The 19,081-nt window shown below is 41.6% G+C and overlaps 1 protein-coding gene across 1 annotated transcript in view; it reads right to left on the bottom strand.

The window, feature by feature from the left end:
* LOC107587940 (neurogenic locus notch homolog protein 2-like) overlaps window positions 1–18,048 on the bottom strand; it is a 33,884-nt gene extending 15,836 nt beyond the window's left edge. Inside the window, exons 1-9 of the mRNA XM_016275910.1 lie at window positions 17,765–18,048; window positions 16,213–16,279; window positions 4,657–4,799; window positions 4,232–4,567; window positions 1,961–2,083; window positions 1,649–1,882; window positions 1,414–1,569; window positions 1,107–1,292; window positions 36–149 (exon numbers count right to left, since the gene is read on the bottom strand). Of these exons, the coding sequence (XP_016131396.1) occupies window positions 36–149; window positions 1,107–1,292; window positions 1,414–1,569; window positions 1,649–1,882; window positions 1,961–2,083; window positions 4,232–4,567; window positions 4,657–4,799; window positions 16,213–16,279; window positions 17,765–17,825 (1,420 nt within the window). The 5' untranslated portion in view covers window positions 17,826–18,048. The remainder of the gene's footprint in view (window positions 1–35; window positions 150–1,106; window positions 1,293–1,413; window positions 1,570–1,648; window positions 1,883–1,960; window positions 2,084–4,231; window positions 4,568–4,656; window positions 4,800–16,212; window positions 16,280–17,764) is intronic.
* Between the last annotated feature and the right edge of the window lie 1,033 nt (window positions 18,049–19,081).

Here is a 19,081-nt window from a genome sequence, read left to right as displayed (position 1 = left end):
TGATCTGGTGATTCTGGGAATATTACGTTTCTTACCTGGCTGACAGGTGCAGGTGAAGCCATTGACCATGTCTCGGCAGATGCCATCATTTACGCAGGGGTTGCTCTCACATTCATCAACATCCACCTCACAGAACTTCCCCTGATAGCCTGGTAGAGAGACAGCCAGAGTGAAACACAGTTCTAACCTTCGATGCATTGAAGACAGATCTCAGACTGCAGTTTCTCACAACACAGGGGCCCACAGACGCACACTGAGATGTTCTGCTACACTGCACCCTACAGCAAGTTCATGTTTCAGAGGAAATGGAGAATTGCTTCATCTATGCAAACTGGGGCCCCTGCTTTGATTAGAAGCACCACACCCTACTGTCCGCAGGACGCCCTGTGGTCATCTCTCCATTGAGAACACACATGTTCTGTAATCAGCAGAGTGCTGCTCTTGTGTGTCACCCCATTAAGGTGGGCCGGGGCTAGAGCACTGACGGCGGCATGGAATCAGAAAGAATTGGCCCCTCCACGTGAGCCAGGACCAAGTCAGCGATGATAAGGAGGGTGGGGAAGAAGAGGTGTCTGTGGAATTGAAAGGGGTATGAGCAGAAGTGGGGGGAGGGGATGAAAGTGCTGGGAAAAAGTTTGCTCTCTCTCTATGTGCAAAGGGCGAGGAACGGAGCACAGAGGGGCCCCATTGTTCCACTCCATTCCCACCACTCAAGATCTCATTATAATTCACTGCACACTCCTCCCCCTCTCTCCCAGATTGCCCAATACACCCCACTCCCAGGGCCAATTTGTATAGTTCCCCAAAAAACCCAAAGATGCATGTCGTGCAAGATACAAGTTTTTACAGAACGTGTGCTGAAGACACAAAGCCAATATTGGTCTGTGGTTTCTGTGACTTACCCATGTGGACTGAGCTTTTCTATTTCAATTGATTACTCCTCCTCAAATGACCACTATGTGGTACGTTATTACATAACGAAACCTCCTCTGGCCTTTGCATGTTTTCTTAAGTAGGTCTACACAGTCATACAGTCTGGAAGTCCACAATGATTAGAAGCAGATTTAATGTTTCTGAGTAAGTCAAGATCAAGTTCACTGACATACCAGGCATACAGATGCATGTGAACTCGCCGATGCGGTCCAGGCAGGTGGCGTCGTTCTGGCAAGGCATGGAAAGACACTCATTGATATCAATCTCACAGCGAGGGCCAGTGTAGCCCCGTCCACACTGGCACTGAAATGAGCCCTCCGTGTTTACACACTTCCCAAAATGCTCACAAGGGTTGGCACCTGGCACACAAAAGAGAAAGAGGAGTCAGTTAATACTTACACTCTACTGACAAAGACAAAAATAGGAAGAGACAGAAAGAATCAATGAGAAAGCGAGGCATTCACAATGCAGTAAATTTACCAATGGAACATTCATCCATGTCTTGGTTGCAGGCTCCACCAACAAAGCCAGCAGGGCAGGTGCAGATGGCGCGGCCGTTCAGAGGGTTAGTGTCACACACTGCCCCCTCATTGCAGGGGTTACTGACACAAGCATCATCCAGATGACAGAGCAGACCTGCAGGGACAGCAGAATGTGACTCTGAGGACAATGGACAAAACATAAAAATAAGGAGTGATGTCAAAGAATGTCATACCAGTTTTGCCCACTGGGCACTCGCAGAAAAAGGAGGCCACGCGGTCATGACACGTGGCCCCGTTGAAGCAGACAGCCGTAGCACAGTCGTCAATGTTCTCACTGCAGTCGTCCCCAGTCCAGCCATTGACACATACACAGGTGTGTCCTCCAATAGTGTTAAAGCATGTGCCACCATTGTGACAAGCATTGGGCTGCATGAGACACTCGTTGACATCCTCAGCACAATACTGGCCTAAGGACAGAAAGACCAATGTCAAGTTATTTTAATTAGAAAATTTAAAGTAAACATGTAAAAAAGGTGCGTATTTACCTGTCCATTCAGGCAGACACTGACAATTGTACGTGTTGACACCATCTACACAGATCCCACCATTCATGCACTTGTGTCCAGGGCAGTCATCCACGTTCTCCTCGCAGTTGTGTCCCCTGAAGCCTAGGCGGAGAAATGAAATGATATGACACAGGAAACCGGGAGGTAACTGTAGTAGTAATAATACAGGTGCATCTCAATAAATTAGAATGTCATGGAAAAGTTCATTTATTTCAGTAATTCAACTCAAATTGTGAAACTCGTGTATTAAATAAATTCAATGCACACAGACTGAAGTAGTTTAAGTCTTTGGTTCTTTTAATTGTGATGATTTTGGCTCACATTTAACAAAAACCCACCAATTCACTATCTCAACAAATGAGAATATGGTGACATGCCAATCAGCTAATCAACTCAAAACACCTGCAAAGGTTTCCTGAGCCTTCAAAATGGCCTCTCAGTTTGGTTCACTAGGCTACACAATCATGGGGAAGACTGCTGATCAGACAGTTGTCCAGAAGACAATCATTGACACCCTTCACAAGGAGCCACAAACATTCATTGCCAAAGAAGCGGGCTGTTCACAGAGTGCTGTATCCAAGCATGTTAACAGAAAGTTGAGTGGAAGGAAAAAGTGTGAAAGAAAAAGATGCACAACCAACCGAGAGAACCGCAGCCTTATGAGGATTGTCAAGCAAAATCGATTCAAGAATTTGAGTGAACTTCACAAGGAATGGACTGAGGCTGGGGTCAAGGCATCAAGAGCCACCACACACAGACATATCAAGGAATTTGGCTACAGTTGTCGTATTCCTCTTGTTAAGCCACTCCTGAACCACAGACAACATCAGAGGCATCTTACCTGGGCTAAGGAGAAGAAGAACTGGACTGTTGCCCAGTGGTCCAAAGTCCTCTTTTCAGATGAGAGCAAGTTTTGTATTTCATTTGGAAACCAAGGTCCTAGAGTCTGGAGGAAGGGTGGAGAAGCTCATAGCCCAAGTTGCTTGAAGTCCAGTGTTAAGTTTCCACAGTCTGTGATGATTTGGGGTGCAATGTCATCTGCTGGTGTTGGTCCATTGTGTTTTTTGAAAACCAACGTCACTGCACCCGTTTACCAAGAAATTTTGGAGCACGTCATGCTTCCTTCTGCTGACCAGCTTTTTGAAGATGCTGATTTCATTTTCCAGCAGGATTTGGCACCTGCCCACACTGTCAAATGCACCAAAAGTTGGTTAAATGACCATGGTGTTGGTCTGCTTGACTGGCGAGTAAACTCACCAGACCTGAACCCCATAGAGAATCTATGGAGTACTGTCAAGAGGAAAATGAGAAACAAGAGAACAAAAAATGCAGATGAGCTGAAGGCCACTGTCAAAGAAACCTGGGCTTCCATACCACCTCAGCAGTGCCACAAACTGATCACCTCCATGCCACGCCAAATTGAGGCAGTAATTAAAGCAAAAAGAGCCCCTACCAAGTATTGAGTACATGTACAGTAAATGAACATACTTTCCAGAAGGCCAACAATTCACTAAAAACGAATTGGTGGGTTTGTTAAATGTGAGCCAAAATCATCACAATTATAAGAACCAAAGACTTAAATTACTTCAGTCTGTGTGCACTGAATTTATTTAATACATGAGTTTCACAATTTGAGTTGAATTACTGAAATAAATGAACTTTTTCACGACATTCTAATTGATTGAGATGCACCTGTATCTGATCTATTCCTCACTTCCCCCGGCACACCTAATAACTTCCACTCAATCCTGCTCCAAAACTATTGATAAATTGATTTACACAGTAAAGTGAGCAGTAAAAAGGTTCAGTGGGTGTTGAGTGTTTACATATTCTCACGGCGGTTCCCACAGCGGCAAAGCCAGGACCTGACAGAGCTCTGCTCCAGAGGGCCATACTCCCTGCCATGTTTGCTTGTTTTATAATCTCTCACGGTTTCAATGACTTCCTCTTTGGCAAGAGACATTTCCTGCTTGCTCCCCAGAGGGGAGCAGAAAGGCCATAAAGTAAATTCCTGCCACAGCAGCCCACTCGCTTTCTCTCTTCCACACTTTGACTGTCTTGCTCACTCATTCTCCAGTGTATCCTTCTCTCACTCAGTCTGAGCTATTTATAGCAAAGCATGAGGTATCACTGCTTGGAAAGTCCAGAAGCTTTGGGAAACCCCGAATCCGAGGGATGAGAATGAGTATGGGAACATGATAAAGGGTGTGTGTCTACATGAATACCTGCAAGTTTTTTGTCTGTTTGTACCTGGCAAGCAAGCACACTCGTAGGTGTGGTCACCGGTCTGATGGCAGGTGCCCCCATTGAGACACTGTGAGGGGGCGCAGGGCTGGGTGGGCACCTCGCATGTGCGCCCGCTGTACCCAGCAAGGCACTCACAGCGGAATGAGCCGTGTGTGTTCATGCAGATGCCACCGTTAAGGCACTTTCCGAGTTTGCGGCATTCATCAATATCATTGCGACAGTTCTTGCCCTGATACCCAGGTGGGCATGAGCAGTTGTAGTGATTATTCCAATTGGTGCAACGGGCACCATTGGCACAGGGATTTGTGGCACATGCATCAATCAGGGAACAATCCTGACCTGCAAACACAAGAAGCGTTATTCACAAACAGACCTATATTTTCCACACACTGTATATCATGGCAACATGAAGACACCCTCATCCTTACCTCTGAACCCCCTCTGACACACACAGGTGAACTGTGGGATTCCGTTGGCCACCTGGCTCTTGCAAACTGCTCCATTTAGACAAGGCGAGCGATGACAGGGGTCCAGATGCTGACAGAGCAAACCAATATAACCAGGTCGACATCTGTCGAGGGGCACAAATTTAAAACATGAACACCGGAATATAGAAGCATTTTAGTGGGACATCAGAAAATTTTATCAACAGCCCAGGTCAAGTATCTCACCCAATTCATGCGCAGAACATCAAACCACTAAATATTAAATATCTTATTATAATACAAAGTTAGTGAGCAGGTGATAACACACACACACACACAGCTACAAACATAGAAAAAAAAGTCAATTTCATGCTATCAACCAGATGTTGCATATATGCTTGCCTTGACTATAACAGCAGAGCACACTTTCCACAGTATACTGAAATTCTAATTCGGAAAGCATGCTTCTCTCCATGCCAGTTTGCATTCCAGGATTATTACAGATTTTCCAATCTCTCCGCTGCATTCAATAGTAAAGCACGGTTGTGAATGACAGAATTACCTGTGTTTACCCATGAGACCTTGCAAACTGTATACAATGTTCAATGTGTTAACTTCACAATGGAGACCACTCAAAAGACAGTAGACAACAAACCATAGGTATGAGATGGTGGTCAAGCCACTTTGTGGCAGTTGAATACAGTTCTTTCTGCTCTAATGCTATGCTTTTCAGTGCAGGACGGTTATCTTGATGGACATTTGAGTGGGACCTGAAACTGAACAGGTACGATAAAATAAACAATTTTTTCTTAATAAAGGCAGTCGCTCTCATGGGTTCTGGGGCCTTTGGTAAGCTAGGCTTGAGAAGCCAGTGTGTGTTGGGTAACCCTACACCCACACAGGGAGCCCTGCCACAGGATGAACTCCCACATCAAAAACACCGTTTGAAGCTGATGACAAGCACTGGGATGGTCTGTTCTCCCTGTTTCCCCCCTCAGGCCCTCTCTATCTTTTCACTGTAAAACAACCCCTGGGCAGAGACAACAATGGCTTTTCCTCCTCTTTCTGTTACAGGATGACCACTTTTTTACACTGAGCTATCTGCCCCTTTGTTGTTTTGCCTCTTTTGTGGCTGGCGTCTCCTCCCCCACACTTATTTGAAGCAGTTTCTCTCAGACCTCAGAGAGGGCTTCAAATAAGGGCTTGGCCTATAGGGGGTGCCATTTTAGACCTCTGCTGCACCACAGCGAGAGCCTGTTAGCCTTTTAGGAACTGTAAGGTCCATTCAAGCATTTTATCAAAACCAGAGATACTTTTAACTGTGGTTTTTCTACCCAGCAAGACAATAGAGGATGACGCCACAGTGTTCTGCTGTTTGGAGGACACACCTACAGAAATGTTTCACATGGGAGTATTATACTATTCTGGAACCAAAAAACAGATATAAGAGAGCCAAGCTTAAGCTTGCAATCTCAAGTTGCTGCCGTCAAGAATCCCAAGTTTAAAGTAGGGATGATTAAAGTAGGGATGTTCATTTCGGTTAATTTTCATAACCGACAACCGACGCTCGTTAACCGTTAACCGACAAGATTATTTAAAATTAGTATTGAATTAAATTAGAAAGGATAAGTGTCTGTGACCTGTTAAAAATACTAACATTTGTTTCCTGGGGATTAATTTTACATGCACAAAAAGCTGCAAACAACAGAATATGAGGATTCACATGGCCATCATATCACATCACGCACCTGCAGCGCTTCTGCGAGTGGAGAAAAACATAATAAAGCTAGGCTATATGTATATATATAGTATATAGTATATATATATATATATATAACGAATAAATAGGCCTAAACGAGAAACATATTTTTACTTAAATAATAAATTGAGAAAACGAAACAAAAACTGTGCAACAAGTAGCCTAGTATGCAGAGTTTCAGTTCATTTTTGTGCTGCGTGAAAGGAAACTGATGGCAGAAAGCGGCATCCTATTTTTCTGTAGGCTTATTTGATGTGTTTTTATTGTGAATGTACACAAATAAAGGCAAACCTTTTACAATTCCGATTATTTTTAGGACTAAAAGGAGTAGTTTCTTCCACTGTTAGAAGGTGCCGCATGCGCACACACAGCATTGCTACCTTGACAATGCAACCTGTTCATTATCATAATAAAATACAGTCAGTCAAACATATAGAAAAAAAAACGATGTAGTAAAAAAAACGATGTAGTCAAATCTGTGCCGTTAAGTGTTATCACAGTACCGCCGTGATGTGTGGATATTGGAACGCGAGTGAAGTACATAATCAATAATAATTTGGCATTCATACATTGCGAATACGGAAACATTTGATTTAGTGTGGAATGAGAGATCCAACTGGTTTCAGTTTCATTTTAGTTTCAAGTTTTGGCTTGTCGTTTATATTGCTATAGCTTCTTATATTTTTAATTCTTGTTCTTTTCTAAATACTGTTAATTGAAAGGATTTGTTGTGGAGTGAGGGGAACTAAAATTGCCTAGCTATGTTTGCCGTGTTTATTATAATGTTTGTAAACATTTAGCATTGGTTTTAGGCCTATTTCTGAATGAAATAATAAAATGTGACTTATACGCGACATATTTTTTCCCCCCTAAAAACACATTTATTTTATACATGTAGCGTATTTTAACCATGCAGCAAACATTTTTTTAATATTTTTATATATTACTGAAAAAATAAATAATTAAATGACTTTTTAAACCGTTTAACTGATTGTATTAATCTGTCAAAATTCTTACCGGTTAAAATGAACATCCCTAGATTAAAGAGATTTATTTCTGATACTGAACAGAAACTGTTAAGGATAAAATTCAGTGCTTGAGGGTGAAGAAAAGAAAAAAGTTAACTCGTTTCAATCATGTTCATTAGCGATGTCTGCTTAATAGTAATAATGTTGACTTTGGAACACAAGAGTTTATTTGCCGGCCATGTTTTTCTTTTTTTTCAAAGTCTGAGAATTTGAAGCGAAAGAGGCCTATTGATCAAACCGAAGGATGATATATCAAAAACATAATTAATCATGTCTGTTATTACTCTTTTTCAATACATCCAGCTACATGAAATTTCATAAATTAAGACTACATGTCCATGGGGAGTTTTTTGGGGGGGGTTTTCCCTGAAAACAAGTAAGAAACAGAGCAGCAATAAGAGAATTCTTCATGAATACCATCTCCTGAAGTCACCAATGCGGCACACTGCTTTTCCCTACGAACCCTTCACATGCCGGGAGGTCAAATGTCAGAGGCCAGCAGTCTGATTGTGATGATAATGTCAGGCAGTGTAGTGGGGGGCTGGTTGGGGCGTCTGTTAGGGAGAGAATGTCTTTTGGAGGGTGGGATGGGGGAAGAGTCCGGTACGGAGAGTCATGTCATGTCATATTTCCTGTAATCCCTCGTCTCTTGCTCTGAAAACACTCACACTCTTTCTGAATCCCAGATCCCTGTTGCTGTGGCAACCTCACAGACGACCGAGCAAGCCTGACACCCTACCAATCACCCCCTACCCTTCATCCCCTTGGCTATTTGTCATGGCTTGGCTGCGTTTATTTAGAGGCAAATTAACTATGTCTGGAATCTCGGGGGTCATGAAAAAAAATGAAACTAGGAGTTGCTGCACAAAAAGAGATTTGAGGAGATGGGGAGGAGACCCGCATCAAGGTTCAACTGATACTCAAGCATGCAGTCTGATACTCAAGCCCTTCAAAAAATATCCATTCCGGGCAATGGGCCTTTAAATGCCTAGACACAGCCTACTTTACAACCTGTTGTTCTCCTGTCTATGGCTTGAGAAGCAGTGAATGAGTGCATGCGTACATGAGCAGTTAGGAATGTGCAATGAAGACCAAATTGGTCAGATTCTTGGGTACACCTTCTAACTGGGCTATTTTTACATACTCTTTGTTACAAAATTTGTAATAAAAAAAATTACATACTTTTTGTACAAAAGTGTGGTCAGCAAGTGGTTAAACAAAAGAGAAACTTTTTGGACAGATAACAATTGGCACAATCACTGAGGAACTGCTCGTGGGATTTCAAAGAGTTACTGGACTATGAGGAATTGTAAATGTGTTGACAAGTGCTATTTCCACACACAAAGAAAGGGAGCCTCTGGCCTTGCAAAACATGATAACATGCATGTGTCTGTGAGTTTTGGAACTCATTCCCTCTGTGTGTGTGTTTCCGTGCTGGAGTTCCATACTTATTGCATTGTGAAGATCTTGGTGAAAGTGTGTGAGAATGTGTAGATATTGGTCAAGTAGCAGCAGGGGGAGGTTAGGATATTTGTCCTCACACGGTGTTCTGCAACCAAAACACACATTCTTTTGTCTGGGCCTTGGCTGTGCATATCAGTCGTCTAAAAACATACAGCCAAGAGTCCTATCAGAGCTTTCAGAGTGAAACATAACTCATTGTAAAGGACCTTCAACCTGACAGGAACTCCACTATGAGGGAGGATGTTCTACAAAGAAGAATTTGGACAATTTTGAGTGTCATACGGATGGAAATTAGATGATTCGCTTTGAGCCAGGTGTGGGATGTTACTCAGCATGACTATTGAGTCAAATATACCAAGACTTGGCCCCTGGCCCCTAAGTAATATCAGAGTAGACAAGGCTGAGGTAGGATGAGGGCAAAAACAGTAATCACCCAATGTCACAACACCAATGATGGTTCACGCCAGCTGCAAATAGCACTAAACAACTGTTCACATCTGTCTGCACCGCTTTGCCTATCTGCCTTCTCGCTGCTTCTTTAAAGGATTGCACCCAAAACAACAGCACTATTCTGTCTGTAAATCTCCAAACAGATGTGCACAAACACACACACACATGAATGCAGGCTGTTAGATCACATGCACAAGTATAGCAGGACAGTCACAGCACACTTTCCCTGATACTGTTGAAAGTAGGTTAATGAAGCAGTCGGACAGGGTGACAATTAAGCAATGATTCTTAATTTAAAGAAAAACAAACAACTCGGGGCACTGATGCAGTCAAACACCTCCACAAATACCTCACATGCACACTAAAACACAATGTGTGACTTACAAACACTTTCCTCTCCAAGGATGCTGAGAAACCACAAGATATGTCAGATTGGGAAAACAATGGATAGGGCCTCATTCAAAAATATTGTATAGGTGTATCTACATACCATATCAAAAGAACTTCATGGGACCTGACAGCCTTTTGGACTCTCAAGGACTTTTGTAACTTATATATGCATGCACACAGGGGCTTTTTGGATGCTTCCGGAATGATTCATGTATGTGAAGCTCGGCATCTCTGTTTGCTTTGGGTTTCAAATGCTGTTTTTCCTGATCTCAGGGTCATTGTGGCAATGTCACCTAACACTATTCTCTTTACCACAATACTATACAATCATCTAAGGTGGACGAGAAGCAAAAACACACCGCTTTTCCCTGAAAGAGCTTCATCTGGTCAGTCATGGTCCAGGAGGCACCAAGCATGAGAGAGTTCCCAACAGGATTCCAATCTCCTGGGTACTTGAAGCCATCCTTCCCACACTGAGGTGAAAGACAATAACCACGTATTTCAACTCTTTCCTTAGTAGGAAGTCAGTTGTAGGTCACTTGCTATTAATGTCACTGAAACTAAAGCCTGTTTTGTTTGCTTTGAAAACAATGTAAATCTGAGGTTTAAAGCAACTTTCAGGGTATCAAAATGCTGAAAGTCCCCTAAGAAAAAAAGGTATATGGCAGTGTTTGGCATATAGATGCTCCATTCCTTTGTGAGGAGCCCATACTGACACCAAACTGCCAACTAGAGCCTGTTCCCCCTCCCCCATCTGCCCCCTCCCAGCTCCCCATTTTCTCAAAGAGGAACCAAAGTGGGGGTAGGGGAGCACTTTGTGGGCCAAATAAAAGAGCTAAAGTAGTCAGAACTCTATTGTTTAAGGACGGGGGAGCAGTGGCCCAAACAGCCGGGCTTTCAGGCCTGTGCTCAAACGAACCAACAGGCCTCTGCTGTAGCCTGGCAACAGTAACCCATGGCTGAGGAGAGAGCTGAGAGGGTGGGGGTTTGTGAGGACAGAACTTTCACAGGAACTGAACCTTCCAGACTTCCAGATAAACGTTCTATTATCGCTGGAAGTAAAGGACATTTTGAAAATTAGAATAAAAATGATGCCAACGGCACGTGAAAGCAGTTTTGTTTTTTAGCCAGTGTTTTGTGTAGTTTGCATGAATTTTAACTAATATAAACAGATAAACTGAACTTTTCAACATGAAGCACCTGTCATGGAAATATGTAGATGGGTAGATATATCCATGAAATATCCATGTTTGTCTTCCTTTGCCAACCCACTGTCCTGCTGTGTTGCATTAGCCAGATAATTATCTATCTGTAAGATCATTATAATAAATAGACTGGAAGCAGACTATGAATATGGTCCTTCAAGACTCCTGGCTAAAGCCTTAAACATAGATCTAATCTACTTAACAATAACACTTACTTAAGAGCAAAGTATGTTTATCAGATCAGATTTGATGTTTTTGAAACAAACTAGTGTAAAGAATGTAACTATGCTCAATGCTCACAAAAAACCTCCAGAATTTCTGGTATTGCTAACAAGCCAACCATAACCACACATTGCATGCACCCCAGACTCGAGGTCTTCCAAAGCATTCTTCGCTGTACTTCACCACAAAACCACACCCCAGCACCTAAACGGATCCAGATCTCTTGGAACTCCAAGAGAAGTAGTCTTTTCTTACTGATTCGGCAGCTCTGAAGACTATCAGTAATATGTGTCTACACTAATATGCCTCAAGAATCTTAGAAAACTAGAGATGGAAGAAATTAACTCCACATAACTCTAACTCTAGCTATAACCTGAAGTGTCCTGCAGTACGAATTACGCAATCTCACAGGGAATTTGACAGTCCCTCATTTTGTAGCACGAAGAACATCCTCTAAAATGCTGCCAACCACTCTAATCTATTTCATAAATCACAAATCATGCAGATAGGTGGGATGAAACTCTGAGAACTCCCAGTTCATTGCTACATCATATTTGAAAACACTTTGGAAAGCTTTAATTTGGCTGTGATCAGAAAACACAGAGCTCCAGAGAGCCTGATAAGAGTGAAAGAGTACACTCAGGTAGAGGCCAAAGAATGCTTCTTATCTCCTGCTCCGCCACCCATAAACTACTCTGGTTCTTTCGCTTATCTTTCCCATTATCAATAAACACCCAAACAAACAGCAACTTTCCTCCTTACATTATCACAACTGGGCCTACTCCCGCACTACAATCTGTGAGTGTATGATCATACAGTATTGAATTCAATAAAAGTGATTAGCACTTATTGGAATCAAGAGCTCAAGGGTGATTAAAGTAGATTACTGCTCTCTGAACCCCCGTAAGTCAACCACACTCACACAAAATAGATTTGTGATGTGGTGGTGGGATATCTGATATGGTTCAAAAATAGTTTAGAAAATGAGAGAGGGCAAGAACACATCATAAGCTCTCCTCAGCTGTCTTGATAGACAGGATGAGAGTAGAGTAGAAGGGTCAGGAGTCAGCACTTCCTGTGGCAGGGCCTGGGAACCAGGACTCCCTGCTTGAGGCATCAAACCATACAGGCGTACATTACACCCTAACTGCTCTCCAACACTATCAACTCAGTAGGGTTCTCTTCTCAATCTGCTTACTTTCAGGTGGATGTCTCAATCCACCCAGCAAGCAGACATTACCATATCCATCATTTTGATAGTTTTGCTCAAAACATTCCTTGAATATCCTGAATAGACTGGAGGAAACAACAGCAATGAATGCAGTGGTGGCAGAGGAGGAATCTTAGAAAGCATTCCAAACTAATCCACTATATATTAAGGGAAAGGAACTTTATCTCTTAAGTGCTAAACTCAATGTAAACAAACAGCGTTCCAACCGTTTAAAATATAAACAGCTATTGGTATACACTACTCTAAGTAAATGGACAGCGGCCTTTGAACAACTCTCTGTGCTAAATTTAATTACTTTACGCAAATAAGCTACAGTTGTTAGTTCACATAAAGCAGTGATTGCGGAGCCTGCTTCATGTCTAACTGTCCTCATACATAATTTCTTAAGAGGCAGAGAGCTTCCATGGGTCACTAAAACACAACACTCACAATTTATAGACTCACTCTGCTGCTGGGGTCAAGGCGACACCATCAATAACAGACAGAGCCCCACTGTATCCACTTCCTTTTTGAGCAAATGGGTGGGAAAGTGCAAACATAGATGTCTAATTTCATTCTCATCTCTACTCTGTGGCTCACACACTTTCATCTTCACTGTTTGTTCTCAGAGAGTGACACTGGCCTGCGCTTGCAGAGCCTGCACAGACAATGGAGAACCTCCACATCAGTTCGCTGCATGTGTGTGAGCATGTGTAAGGAGGCCCGTGGGCCGCTGGCTCCGCTCCTCCATAGGCCCGTCTGTCTCGGCATGGGGCAGCAAGCCGTTCAATGGCAGCACCTGGCCCTCCGCTCCCCCTTTGTAAAGGTCTGACTTCACTGGATTACCATCACAACATCCACCAGCTGTCCCTCTACACCCCAGCATAACCCCCTTTTTCCAACACACATCCCCACCCCCGCCTTATTCTTCCAGCTGGACCTTCTCTGAATGATACTCTCACAATCTGCCTAATTATCTCTTTGCTTCAGTCGAGACTTTATCCCACACAGTGGCTGCACTTGCTTGCACGCTCTCCACACTGGGGGTTTGAGATTAGAGACACTTTAACAGAGCTTCCTGACTCTTCACCTAGAGTGACATTCCTGGACTCTTCGCAACAAGTGTGCTGTCATTCCACCCCTCGCATTTCCTATAGATGTGGGATTCAAAGAGTGACAGTCCATAGCAGGACCAGAATTTAATAACTGGATCGACAGAGCATTCTGCTGTATACCCCAAAATACCCTGACTTTATTCCTTGATGTCACCACCATAGGGTCAGTTTTGCAAAATACAGTTGTCACAGGAATCCTCTGATGAGCTTTACACACCTGTGTTACACACCCTGAACATTCCAGATGTTAACCCTGTGCCAACTCATGAAAGTAGCCCAAGAAGCATTGGACTGTGGCCCATTGTGAAGAAGCACTCAGTGGATAGCGTTAGAGAGGGATTACTCCTGTAATCTGTCATGGATTGCACCAGTCACTGAAGCTCTCAGCGCAGGGGACCATGAAATGACTCAGGAGCCAAAGAAGAACTAGGGCTCAATATATGCCTCAACCAGACCCTGGTAGAACAACAGTCGACATAACAGGCTTATAACTGAGCTGGTAACAATTACAGTCCTAAGGGGCATATTCGCATAATATTACAGTCACTAGAGAGCCCTCTTGCAACAAGGATAAACTAAATAGGATAATCAACTTCCTCCAGGCACATTAGCTCTCGTCGTAAGGAAGGAAAACATGTCACAGAGAGGAACAGGTGGAAGACTTGTTGCCAAGGTTTTTCTCAGAGACCAGATTTCAACACAGCTTGAAAATCTCAGCTGCATTCTTGTGAAATTCTGAAGTCCAACCAGGTACTCCTTACTATGTCTAGTTCAACCTTTGCCTCTTTTTGCTAAAAGTGCCATTATCCATTCCTTTCTCTGTTGTTCCCTCACTCTCATACGCCCTTTCTTCTCTAGTCCTCCTCCTTCTACTCTCTCTGGTCTCTCTAGTGGTACTGGGTTACAGGTTGGTATCTGGAGGAATAAAGGTTCCTTTCTGTTGTTTTGGATCTCTGGTTTCATCAGGATCTCTAGGGAGGGGGCTGGAGTGGGACTACTGTCCCCGTAGCTCAAGGACTGGTTGGACCACTCTCTTGTGGCTGGCCATTCCAGATGGTTGTATTACCGTGTTGTGTGGCATGACATTTACTGTCCTTCTTATTTAAAAAAAAAGGAAAAATACCACCTGCTGACACCAACACAACAGACTGTACGTGAAGTGCTCTTCACACACATACAATAACATTTAACCCTTTAAAACATACAATGTCATAACGCTGTCAACAAAATATCTAATCTAGAAAAATCTCTGGAGTGAGTAGAGCAGGAAAGAACAAAGCACTATTTAACACCATTACACATTTACTAACACACTGTGTTCATAACTTGGCTTGAAGTGTGTTGGGTAATGATTAAAGACTGTTACACTGACACACAAGGCATTTGAGTGCCACCTTGCCATATTTATCTAACTCCAGAGTTTTATGAGAATTATATATACGCCCAAAGTTTAAAAAAACTAATCAATGACTTTTAGCTTTGCCCTACCAATAAAACGCTTCAGTTTACCTCAACAATTATCAATCAGTTAGGACTTAACTCCCAGTTTCCACAACCAACCACCTCTGGTGTGCGTTTGCATTAAAATGAGGCTTCATCCAGGATACCTGGCCAGTGAGCAGGCAATAACAACTTGCCTGGGGGTATGAGATTCTTTGGTTAATGGTGGGGTGAGATACGTAGGTAGATTTACATAGATTATGCCTTAAAGGCACAAAACAGGAGCATCTTACAGATATTAAACAGATAAGAAATCTTAACACTAACAAGCTGTATAAAACAGTTTTCTTAGAGGGAACACTAGTGCAGTGGGGGAGCTTTACTTGGTTGTACACCATTAAGTAATAAACATGGCTGCAGAAGAGAATGCTAAGTTTCATGTTCAAATAAAAAATACAAAACAGTTTCCTGCTTCTTACAATCATTGATCTGTAGAGATACACGTATCAAAGATAAAATGTATTGCTTTCAGTTTAACGCCCTATTGATTTTGCCATTACACACAACCACTGAGAGTGGTTCCCACGTATTAGTGCCTCCTGGAAAAAAAAAACACTAATCACCATGAATGGAAGCTAGAGTGCACAGACACCATTTTCCAAATCAGGCGGGAAACATAAAACAACAGCCCCAGGCTTTCATGTGAATGTAAAACAATGTAAATGTAAAACAATCACTTTGTATTAGCATAAACAATGAAGACAAAGACTGTGTGAAGGAACGCTACGCATTTGGAACACTACTTGGCATGAGAAAAAAAAGCTCACATTGACTCACTATCAGAAGTTCAATCAAATATTTTATGTGACTGATATATTGTGGACAGGAGTAGTGTGACTTTATTGTTAGCACAAAATGATATGGTCCAACCTGATTGAAACATCAGTCATAGAATCTGGTCAATGATTCAGATTATTATACTAAAACTCAAAGGACACTTAAAAAAACCAGTGTAAATCATCTATATGTATAAGCAATTAAAACATTGCTCTGTTTTTGCTACACCCTTGTTCTTTCTTCCACACTGTGATCTATGTGAAACTGATAACCAAGGCTGAATAACAACAATAGCAACAGTCATCCAGTTCAGCTGTTGAGACCACACCACTGTGAATAATATTCATTAAAGAGGATTTTAGCAAACAATTTTGAGTTATGGCTATGTAGGCTATGAAATTAAGTTGTATTTGCAATAAAATGACAACTGTGGGCTTACAAGCATCTTGAATCGATACACATTCCTCCATTTTCGCACGGCCTGTGTGTATCCACGCAGCGCAGTCCTGTGGAAAGAGAGGGCACAATGAGGCACAGACCACTTTATACTGAAAGGATAGAAGCAAAGACCCTTTTATATTCAACAACCCTGAAATAGTAGCAACATATTACATTTCTTTTATATTTACAACACGCATATCCCGCTTATTTCAGATAGAAACAGTCCCTCATATCTTAAGTTTGTTTACTTTTTTGTAAATATACATTGCCTCTTATCTGTGAGTGTGCCCCGAGATAACATTCAGATTCTTTCGCTCAGACTCCCGCTTTGAATGACAATAGAACTCTTATCTAATACGAAGCAATATAAGAAGTATGATTTCAGATAATATTCTAATACTTAATTAGGCAGCGGAACTTTATCGTTTTAACTGTAACTGTTGGTTATGAAGATCTGCTGATTATGTCCTTTTGGTCTTTTAGCGCAGTCAAGCGCATGCATCAGATTTCATTCTTTTTCATTTCAGAATATAGGTTTGTATTTTCCATTTGTGTATTTTAAATACATAGACTAGCTGATTGAACTTACGATCAGAAGGGAAACCACAATCCGTTGTGGAGGAAAATTGCATTTCATCACAAACAACGATGTTTCAGAATTTTATGAAGTTGATAAAACAATATATTTTCGCCCATTACCCCACCTCCATACCAAAGAAGAAGAAGTAGAAGAAGAAGAAAGTTCAAAAATAAAGTATGAAGCCGCTTCGTGTACGAGAAATCCCACAAAACTCATTATGTATGTTTCCAGTCGTAATATTTGAGGATAGAAAAATACCATATCAAACGCGTAAAATATATCTGATATAATCTACTGCAGTGATTTAACAGTAGAACCCTGATGACAATCTAAATTACTATGCACGTTGATAGGTCGTTTACTACCAGGGCAGCGAAGCGACATTTACTTTGTTACTTTCTCACGGTTGAGACAAGCACAAAATGCACACTGACTCAAGTAATACAATGCCCTCTAAAATTATTAATGTTATGTAGAAGAACTAAACTCGTAAAAGTTACACCACAATAAATAATTAGCAAATGCAACATTCCTCACCAACAAAGAGAATGTGTCCTCATGTGTGGTTTGAATGCTTTAAATCCCATCATCACTGAATAAATCGTGCATAATGTTCTGCAATGATCTCCACAACGTTATTCGGCGCGTACTAAAATTGCAGCGGTTTATTACAAAAACTTAATGCTGCACATTTAAATGTATCCTGATCCTGACCTAGTGATGGACTGAAACAAACACGTTTATGAGAACAGACTATCAATGAAATATCCAGCACCGGATTTCAAAAAGCTATGGGACATAAAAATGTCATGATTCTAAACCTCATAAAAGAACATTAATAAAAGACAGGTCGTGATGTTTTGTTCTTTCATTGGGTCTAATGTAACAGGTTATAGCCTACGTCCACACATATCCTTATATATAAATCAGTTATCCAGACAAAAAGAGAGAAAAGAATCAGTCATCTTACCTTCGCTGTTTTGCATAAGATATAAAATTGACAGAAATATCCAAAGACTGTAATTCCCCATTTCTGTGGAAACTCGATCCTACTCCTTTTTTGAAATGTTAGCAATAATACATCCTTTAAAAAATGACACGGTGATTAAAGTTCCAAGGAATCACATTAAGATGAAGTAGCGTCATAAAGTTAACTTGAGAGAAATTCATAGAAATTGAGCGTTTTCGATATAGTCCAATTCCGTATTTCCTCTGCAGCTCGGACTCGGCTGCCGTGCGTCTCGAAACACCTCCAGGAACTTTTGAAAAAGTTTCTCCACTTCACTTCGGATCCGAGTCCACCGCCAGGCTTCGTATCGCTCCGCCCCCCCTCTCAAGCCTTCGCTCACGCAAGGATGTTGTTTATCCTTCCGCTGAAATGAATAGTGCAGATTCGTCAAGGGCTTGGAGATGAATGCAAACGTCTTTCGTTTTCATCAGAAAAAGAGGTTATGTGGAAGATTAAAACTTAAACGAGAGTAACATTTGCTCTTTGTATATCACACAAATTCACAGGTAAACTAATGAAATGACTAAAGGTAAGAAAGTTTAATATGAAGAAAAATGTGATGTTAGTAAAAGGTAAATAGAAGGGGCAAAATAGCGAGTCATGTTAAGTTTAGGAATATAGTCGATTGAAATATATTTATTTACTAGAAGAAAATGGAAATATAAGGCAAACTAATGTTTTTTCAGAGTGTATGTGCAGACAGCAAATCTGAGGTGAACTAGCTGTCTGTTTGGTCTAGTGGCTAACATGGTTTCTTTAATTATTAATAATCACCTTTAACTGCATGACAAACATCCTTAACAGTTTATTTTAAGGATTATACTAAAACACTTTCAGAAACAAAAATAATAGTTAAAGGAAATAAACTGTATCATTAAGATATGTTAAAGGGGTCATATGATGTTGCTAAAAAATAACATTATTTTGTGTATTTGGTGTAATGAAATGTGTTTATGCGGTTTAAGGTTCAAAAAACACATTATTTCCCACATACTGTACATTATTGTTTCTCCTCTATGCCCCGCCTTTCTGAAACGCATCGATTTTTACAAAGCTCATCGGTCTGAAAAGCGAGGTGTGCTCTGATTGGCCAGCTATCCAGTGCGTTGTGATTGGCCGAATACCTCAAGCGTGTGACGGAAATGTTACGCCCCTACCATACTGTGATGCCTTCTCCTGGCACGAAGAGACAAAAACTTGAAAACAAAAACGTTTGTTGCATCCAGTGGGGACATAATTACGGATTATACTGACTTATACTGTCTTTTTACGCGTTGC

The sequence above is a fragment of the Sinocyclocheilus grahami genome, unplaced genomic scaffold, assembly GCF_001515645.1.
Source record: "Sinocyclocheilus grahami isolate Dianchi unplaced genomic scaffold, SAMN03320097.WGS_v1.1 scaffold97.1, whole genome shotgun sequence".
NCBI classification, from domain to species: domain Eukaryota; kingdom Metazoa; phylum Chordata; class Actinopteri; order Cypriniformes; family Cyprinidae; genus Sinocyclocheilus; species Sinocyclocheilus grahami.
This window is presented reverse-complemented; position numbering and strand designations above follow the sequence as displayed.